Genomic DNA, 9,205 nt, shown 5'->3' with positions numbered 1-9,205 from the left:
GCTGGGGAGGAAATCTCATGCTGGGGGCTGATACCCGAAAGGTGAGGAGGGCCATAAGGGGGGTTAGAATGTGGTTTTAGTGGAGGGGGTGATACACGATGGGGGAATAATAGAATCATGGAATGGTTTGGGTTGGATGGAACCTTAAACCCCATCCAGTTCCAACCCCCTGCCCCGGGCAGGGACACCTTCCACTTGGTTGCTCCAAACCCAGTGCAACCTGTCCTTGAACACTGCCAGGGATGGGGCAGCCACAGCTTCTCTGGGCATCCTGTGCCAGCGCCTCAGCACCCTCACAGGGAAGACCTTGTGCCTCATATCCAACCTAAATCTCCTATTTCAGTTTGAACCCATTACCCCTTGTCCTATCACTCCAGTCCCTGATGAAGAGTCCCTTTCCAGCATCCCTGTAGCCCCCTTCAGACACTGGAAGCTGCTCTGAGGTCTCCACGCAGCTTCTCTTCTCCAGGCTGAGCAGCCCCAGTGTTCTCACCCTGTCTCCATACGGGAGGTGCTCCAGCCCCTGATCATCCTCATGGCCTCCTCTGGGCTTGCTCCAGCAGCTCCATGTCCTTGTTATGGAAGCAACTTGCAGCTGCTGGGGAGGGCTTGAGGTGGCCAGATCCTGCAAAGGGAGAGGAAGAGAACTGAGGCCTGTGGGGCTGTGCCTGGGCTGCTCAGGAAAACCCTTGGACTCTGCCTTAGGGAGCATTCCTGCAGGAGCAGGTCTTGCTCCTGAGGGAACTGACTTGTCCAGAGGGCAGGACCCTGAGCTTTGGGGTGGGTGTTTGCTGGATATTCACCCCTGGAAAAGTGAAACAGAAATTTCCACTCCTCTGGGAGCTGCCTTCTCCCTCCTCCACTGGGGATGGGCAGGAGCAGAGGGGAATTTCGGGAGAGGGTCTGACACCTGCCTGCCCCCCCAGCTTGTCCTGCCCAAATCCCTGGGGATCCTGGCAGGAAAACCACTTAATGTACACATGCTTCAGCCCTCGAGAGCGAGTCTGGCTGCTCCCAAACCCCCTTTCCCTGTGGGCAGACACAGGAGGGGCCTTTAAATCTCCCCAAGCTCCCCACTTCTCAAAGGGCAGAGCCGTGTGCTGTGGGGTTGAAACAGACCTCCCAGACAGGCTTCTCTTGGGATTCACGGCTGCTCCCTGCCCCCTTGGTCAGGGAGGGGGTCCCTCACTGGGATCCTTTGGGCTGGCAGAGGAGGGGACACAGGGATTTCTTATAGAAGCATATAGCTGTGACAACCTTAACTAATAAAGGGGGACCCCTCCCTTTAATCTGGGGTGCTGCCAGCCCCCCTGTCAGCTTTGCCCTCATCACTGTGGATGAAGGGCATGAAGCAGGATGGGGGCATAGACAGGAGGAAAAGGGATGGGGCTGCCCCTCTGCCAAGCCGTGGGGGGGTGGCCCGGATACAGGTTTGGGGTGTGCTGGTGCTGTGCTGGGGCGCAATGGAGCTCGCAGCATCCCTGGGTACCACAGACCTGCCCACCTCCAAACTGCGAGCATCCCCAGCCCAGGCCTCTGGCCCCTAAACGCCCAAATCTCAACCTAAAGTGGCAGGTCCCCTCCGGCTCCCCATGACAACGCGGGGACCAGTGGCAGGCCCGGAAGCTGTTTACGGGGCGGAGCGTCACCGTGACAACGGGTGAAGCCTTTCGGAGCAGCTACTTAACGGCAGCCCCCGGGAAGCCGGGAAATCACGGCGGAACGGCGGGCAGGGCCCGCACCGCCACCGGGCGGGAGAGCGGGACCCGCATTCCCCCCGCCGCATCCCGGCACCGCCGCTCCGGTTTTCCCGGTTATTCTTTATTTTTGTGTTATTTTCTCCCCTTTTTTTCCCGTTTCCCCCCGATTTTCCCCAGCGCTTTTTGCTCTCCCGTGAACTTCGGAAGCTGCGGGGACATCGCCGGGCCGGGTAAGAGCTGCGGAGGCTGCGGGCGGGGCAGCGCAGGGCGGGGGGAGCGCCCGCGGGTGCGGTAGGTTTGCACGGGGGGGGTGTGGATGTGGCTGTGCTGTGTCTCTGTGCGTGTCCCTGGGTGTGCTCATCGTCCTGGCTTTTACTTCCATTTCCAGCCTTTTTACGCCCCCCAACACACGCACCGCAACGGGGGTCTCCGGTCCCACTCACCCCGCCGCGGGAGCAGGGGCTAGGGAGGACACTGGGACCGGAGCATCCCAACCCGTAACCGCTGCCCCCTGAGCCTTAGTTCGGGATTGGGGGCGGGGGGGGAAGCCCGTTTGTTTGGAACGAAGCCGGTGTTCCATTGTCCCCGCCCCCCCCGTCCCGCGCCCCGTCCCGCGCACCCCGCAGCCGTTGAGCAGAACGGGATTCGAACCGTTCTGAGCACGGTGCGGTCGCACCGCTGCGGCTCACAAGGGAGAGTTTCCTCGCCTCAAAACCTCAGGATTGTGGGGGTTCCAGCCCAGCAGCGAAACCACACACTTCATCTCCTGCCCTGGGAATAACCCGCGTTTGAATCTACCGGCTGCTCTGAGTGAGGGTGTGCTTGGGGGAGAGTTCCGGGGGGGGGGGGGTTAGGAAGACCAGGGGAAGGGGGCGAGCAGAAACAGCCCAAACCCGAGGGATGCTGGTGGTGGTGGTGGTGGTGATGGGGAATTGAAGCTGTTTTGTCGAGGGGCTGGACCTTGAGGTTTTGTCCTGCTAGGGGCAGTGGGAAAAGCATCCTCCCTTTGAGGGATGGAGTTCGGTTGGCTAAAGGGGGGTGTGGGTGTTATTTATTTATAAATATTTATAAATATAAATATTTATTTATAAATAAGTTTTATATATTTTTAAATAATTTCATTTATAAATATTTGTTTATAATTTATTTATAATTAAATATTTTTTTTTATTTTATTTATAAATAGATATGTTCTTCAGCCCAAGGCTTGTGCTGGGACACCAGGATTGGGGCATGCTGGGGGGGGAGTGTGCAGCAGTTTGAGGGACCTTTCCCAAGGTTCAGGGCTGCTGAAGCACTGCAGGGGAGTTGATGTGGCTCCAGCACACAGCACCCTGGGGATGGGGCTCACCAAGCAGCAGCCAGAGCACCCAGGCCGCGGTGCCAGAGAGTGTTTGCACCTCGGTGAGTCTCCAACTCTCATCCTGTTGTTGCTGCAGGACCTTCCCCATCTCCTCCCTTCTGTACCTGCGCACCCTGTGAATGCAGGACCCAGCACAGAATCACGGCATGGCTGACGTGTGGTCCAAACGCGTGCGGGAGAGGAGGAAGAGAATGCTGAATGGCACCTTGGATGAGTTTGATGAACTGGATGACAGCCTGACCAGCCTCATGTGGCTGCAGGACTTCTCCATCACCAGTGCCAGCATGGGCAAGTCCTCCTGCAGCCCCACTGGGCCGGACCCCCATGACTATCATAAGATCCCCAGCTTTGCTGCCCCATGCTCACCCCTGGCCGCTGACCCGGCGTGCATGGGCATGCCCCACACCCCCTGCAAGCCCATCTCTTCATCCACCTCGAGGACAGCACACACCACTGTGGCCATGAACCCTCAGCTCATGGAGGACATCGACTACAAGACCAACCCGCAGGTCAAGCCACCCTACTCCTATGCCACCCTCATCTGCATGGCGATGGAAGCCAGTGAGAAGCCCAAGATCACCCTCGCTGCCATCTACAAGTGGATTACTGACAACTTCTGCTACTTCAGACATGCTGATCCCACCTGGCAGGTAGGAGATTTGGAGACCTCTTGCCCTGTTCCCTCCTGTTGCAGGGCTGAAGAGGGCTTTTCACAGCCTCCACCATGCAAGGCAAGGTCCCATTGGGATGCTGGATCCCACTGGGAGGACAGCTGGTGGGGAACGGCTGTAAAAGGGGCACAGAAATGCCACAAACATGAGGGCAGCAGAGGCAAGGAGCCATTACAGGGGAGAGCCCAGAGCCATTTTGGGAGCAGGGAGGTACCTGCTAGTCCCTGCGACTCCTCTTGGCTCTGGCGTGAAGATGTCTCTGTCCCTGACTCCACCTTTCAGGATTCTTGTGGGGTCCTGAGTCTCTTGGGGCTGAACACATGTGAAGTCACCAGGGTGAGTATCTCTGGGTGCTGAGGACCAGGCGTAGCAGAAGAACGGAGAAGACCCTTGGGGAGATGCTGCTTGCTGGACAAATCCATCCTTGAGGAGGTTCAGAGCAGAAGCGCTGCTGCTTTCCAAGCAGGGCAGGTCTCCTGTCCATCACTGTAAGGGAAGCCCAAGAGAAGTCAAACATGGCTGCTGTGCCCAGCTAGCACCAGTGTGTCCCCATTAGGTAGAGGACAGCCTCTGGGCTCTCCAGCTTTAGGGACAGCCTGAAGCAGAGGGGCTTTTCCAGCCACCCTGGCTCACTGCCTTCCTGTGCCACACGAGGGGCCCCTCCGGCATGTGTGGTTTGTAGGATGTGGCAGGGCAGAAGGGACCTGGTGGCTCGTCCCTCTGCTTGGGTTATTCCCAGCCCAAATCCACAGTGTGCCAGTGATCCTGGCAGTGGTGTTACCCAGGCAGGGCTGGGCAAATCAGCCCACCTTGTCCTCAGGCAGGGGGTTCTCCAGCGGCTCTTGAAGGCCACCATGGAGAACGGTTCCTTTCCAGGGCCACCCCAATCTCCCCTGAGCTGGGGGGACGTGCAGGAGGAGGAGCTGTGCCAATGTGTTGACTTGCTCCTGTGAACCCATGGATAAATACCCCAGTTTTAATTAAATGTGTTGATGAATAAAAGAAAGAAGGTTTCCAATCCCTGCCCAGAGGTGCAGGGGGGGGCACAGCACTGCTGCGGGCAGGAATGACAACTATGCTAACAGGGGAGGAAGGCTGAAGGGGGTTTGGGATGAGAAGGGGAAATGGGGAGCAGAGAATTCAGCCTGTGAGTCTCCGAGCCTTGTAAAACTCAGTTAAGCTGTAAATCTGGAGTTACCAGCTTGGATTGTTTCAGCATGTCTGTGTCCTGCTGCTGCTTTTTTCTTTTCCCCCTTTCTTTACTTTCCTTCTTTTCTTTTTCCTTTATTCTTCCCTTATTCTCTCTTCTTTTCCTTTTCTCTTTCCTTTCTTTCTGAGCCTCTCTTCTCTTCTCATTCTCTCTCCCAATTCCTGTACTTAAGACAGCCTGGAAAGGTCATGCCACCCATCCTCCGGGGGGAGATGGATCTATTCCTGTGGGAGCTGAGTGCTTTGGAGAGGAGCCAACACACCCGAGGAGCTTCAGCCCAGAGGAGGGTTTTGTTGTGTGTGTGTGTGTGTGTGTGTGTTTTTTACCAGCTCCAAGCATTCAAGCCTTGTTTTTCCTCCTCGGCACTACGGATTATGGGTGAATAAGCATAAAGATATCCAGGCAACATTAGGGGGGAAAAAAACCCTCTACCATATCCAATCTCTTAATACAGTCTTGGCTTTGTGGAGCCCTATGCAGTGTTATTTACCCAATAACTGAGTTCCCTTTCTGATTCTTCACATCACTCCAGGCACATTCAGGGGTTCAGAACAGCTCAACAGGAACAGAAATTCCTCTATTTCTTTTTTATTCCCATTTTTGACCCTCCCTCAGCTCATTTGAGCAGTGGCTGATGAAGATGCAGTGATTCCACATCAGCTTCCTTGGTTTACCTGCCTGGTGCCTAGTTTTTGGCCAAATATTTTCCCTTCAACACTAGCAATAGGCCCAGAAGAGCTAGGGAATGGAAGGAAGGCCCTGATGATGCCATCCCCCATGGGGCTGCCATGTGTTGCCACTTGTCATGGGGCTGTGGTCACATTGGTGAAAAGAGCCTCCTCTTCTTCCTTAGCTGTGAAGGACGACCCTTAGCTCCATGCCTAGAGCAAGTCTGGCCAGTTTCTCCCAGTGTTCTGCATGATCCAAAGCCCCATGGCCTCAGTTTATAGGCAAGGAGAGTTGCCCAAAAGCTTCCTGTCGGTTGGCAAGTCCCAGCCTGAACCCCTTGGCTCTTGCCACCTCTGGTTTGGTTAGACAGGAAACAAGAACACTGCTGGTGACTCAGGGGAGTTTCTGCTGGGCACATAGCCCAGGCTGCCCTGATGTTGCTGATTCTGCCTTCTTTTTCTCCAAGGTCCCTGCTGAAAACACATTTGTCCACCCATCTCCCCATGCAGGTAGGTGCTGGGGCAGCTGACCAACATTCAGCCTTGGCTTTCTTTCTCTTTTTGGTTCTAGAACTCCATCCGGCACAACCTCTCCTTGAACAAGTGCTTCATCAAGGTGCCTCGGGAGAAGGGTGAACCAGGGAAAGGGGGGTTTTGGAAGCTAGACCCCCAGTACGCCGACCGGCTCAAGAACAGTGCCTTCAAGAAGCGGAAAGTGCCCCCGGTGCAGATCCACCCGGCCTTCACCAAAAACACCCAGCAGGATCCACCATGTACCACCAGCTCATCCTCTTTGGTTTGCACCTCCAGTAACATCCTCAACGTCAACATGGAGTCGCAGCAGCTGCTGAAGGAGTTTGAAGAGCTCACCGAGAGCCAGAACATGAATCCAGTGGATGACAAAGTGGGGTGCAAGCGCAAGAAGCCCCTGCCCAACCGAACGGCCAAGGTAGCTCGTGTTTCCAGCTCTCCCCTGCTGACCCAGGAAGAGCAGACAGAGCTGGGGTCCCTCAAAGGTGACTTTGACTGGTCAGCCATCTTTAACACCAACCTGAATGAAAACTTCTCAGCTTTTGAAAATCTGGAGCTCACGCCTCCAATCGGCCCCATCATAGGAGATGTGGACTTGGAGGCACACGGCCACATCGACTGTCCCCAGGGGCAGGAGCAGGCCCTCACCGAATCCAACCAAACCAACCCAGACCTGGATGAAGCCTTGATGGCCGCAGCTTTCCTGGAGAACCCCTGGGATGAAGGCACAAACGACTGCCTCACCAACTGTGTCAACATTGACCAGCTCTTTGAAGCCTATGACGCCCCTTTGCCAGCAGAGGAGGGCGACTGGAGCAGCTTCACATCCCTTGTATAAGACACCAGTCCCCACTTAAAACCCATGCAGACTTTGTGCTCCCCCCCTCCAAATGCTGCTGGGACTTAAAGGGACAATATTTTCTAGAGACAGACACATCCACAGTGACTTTTGCCACCTTTTAAGATTACACATAAAAACATTTTGGGGAGGGGGGATGAACCACCATCACAGGAACTGTTTGGTATATCACTGAAGGACACATCAAGTCACTAATTCATGAGTTTCCTCAAGAGAAGAATTATAACAGTACTTATTTTTTTACTTTTAAAGGAAGAAATGTGAATTGTCATTTGGTTTTATCCATAGAAATGGACATCTGTTCCTTCAGGGCTAAAGAAGAAGCACCTGCTAAATCCCACCCAAGACATGAGATTCCCGGTGACTTAGGACTTGATAGAATAAGTGCAATTTCCTTACCTTTTTTGCTGTTTCTCTCCCCTTGTTCAGAGTAGTTGGTAGGTACAGTATGATCATTAGCAGCCAACAGATGTCCCTTATGGCTTCTGGAGTTCAAGCTCCCTCCTGACTTGCGCCTAGGGAAGAAGAAAAGGTTTATCAATTCACCAAGTCTGCCTCTTTAGATGGTTTTATATTATCTATTATATATTATATATTCAAAGAAACCTATATTTTTAGCACTAGAATTTCTTCCTAGTGGGGGGATAGGGAAAATACAGTTTTGGGGTTGGTTTATATTATTACTGTTTAAAGGCTTGTTCTGTAAACCAGCACTACAGGAGGGAGGATTCCTGCAGCAGCAGCAGCAACATGGCAAGGAACCAGGAATTGGTCCTGGCAGGAGTGGAGCAAGATGCTCCCAGAACTGGCTTTTGTCATTTTTACACCCCAAATCCTTGCTCTGGTTGCTGAAGGGTCTAAATCACCACAAACCCTCTCTGGCTTTCACCCCTTTCTGCTTTTTTGCTCCAAGACTGTTGCTCACCACTTCTTCTGCTCATCCATCAGGCTCCGAGTGGCTGATGAAGGACCCTGGTTGAGGCTGTGCCATAAGGAAACACCATGGCATGGCCATTGATTGGTGGCAACTGGGCCACTTCACATTCAATGCTCCCAGGTGGGACCGAGGAGGAGAGAAATCCACATCCAGCCTCCATCCAGGAGCTCAGACTGTGTGTGCAGCAGGCTGTGGCGATGGCAGGGGAAATGAAGTCACATCCATCTGGGAGAGCTATTGGGATTGACACCAACTGAAGCTCTGTGCAGTGAGAACGTGGCAGGTATCTGCAAATGAACATTTCAAGAGCAAAGCCAAATGCTGCTGGAACTTGACTTGAAGCTCTCAAGAACTGGATTCTTTACCTCTCCTTCACTGTAGGTTTAGAGTTAAGAGTAGCCTTTAGGTAGGAGGAAGTAGAAGTTGCCGTTTTAGTGATGTGTTTTAGGCTTCTATAGAATTGGAAGATTGGAAAAAATTTCTTTTATTGTTACTAAAGCACTTAGGACCTTTCATAGGAGCAATAGGATTTAGCAAGAGTAGAGCTGTAGTGTAAGAATCAATAAACAAGCCTTTCAAACAACAACCAGATCACCCTTGGACTGATTTCCACCCAAATTTGGGGAGAGGGTTGGAGCTGTGGAGGTGAGAGCACAAGTCAAGTCCTGCATCCTCCTGGGTATAAAGAACCAACATCTTCAGCTCTCACAAGCAGCAGGGCTTGGGCTGGGGCTGCTGCTTTGCCTGGGTACCAGGGGCTGAAGGCTCGTGGGGGTCCTTGGGGGCCAGTGTAGATGCTTCTATGTGTATTGGTGATGCTTCTTTTATTATCTGTTGTTTTATACTTTCCTGTTTGGGGGCCTCTATCTTGATGCTGAAGAACTGCAGAGATGTGTGTGCAATTGAACCTTTTTTCATGGAACATTCTTTACAAATTAAAACAAAAAAGAAACAAAAGAATTTTTTGAGAAGAAAAAAAACCCTTTTGCCTCCTTGATTCCTTCCTCCTCTGCCTGAACCCCTCCTAGAGGAAGGGGACATCTCACCAGCCCAGCCCTGGTTGCACACCCAGCAGTACATGGGTGCTATCATCCCCCTTCATGGCAACACAGCAATTCCCTGTGGGGAAACTGAGGCACAAACCACTACCTGTGTGGAATGGATACGCAGTGCCTGTGCTGCACATGGGTGACCAAGTCCTGGGAGCTGCTCCTACCCCCTGGAGTACCCTTCCCTGCAGATTACATAGTATGGGTATCTGGGCCT

At 53.3% G+C, this 9,205-nt stretch overlaps 1 protein-coding gene across 1 annotated transcript; it reads left to right on the top strand.

Moving 5' to 3' along the window:
* Positions 1–1,762: 1,762 nt before the first annotated feature.
* On the top strand, positions 1,763–9,205 carry FOXJ1 (forkhead box J1). Its single transcript, XM_065693391.1, has 3 exons — positions 1,763–1,930; positions 3,140–3,713; positions 6,184–9,205. The coding sequence occupies exons 2-3, from the start codon at positions 3,183–3,185 to the stop codon at positions 6,979–6,981; spliced, it is 1,329 nt and encodes a 442-aa protein (XP_065549463.1). The 5' UTR covers positions 1,763–1,930; positions 3,140–3,182; the 3' UTR covers positions 6,982–9,205.

The sequence above is a fragment of the Lathamus discolor genome, chromosome 13 (assembly GCF_037157495.1).
Source record: "Lathamus discolor isolate bLatDis1 chromosome 13, bLatDis1.hap1, whole genome shotgun sequence".
Lineage (NCBI taxonomy): Eukaryota > Metazoa > Chordata > Aves > Psittaciformes > Psittacidae > Lathamus > Lathamus discolor.
This window is presented reverse-complemented; position numbering and strand designations above follow the sequence as displayed.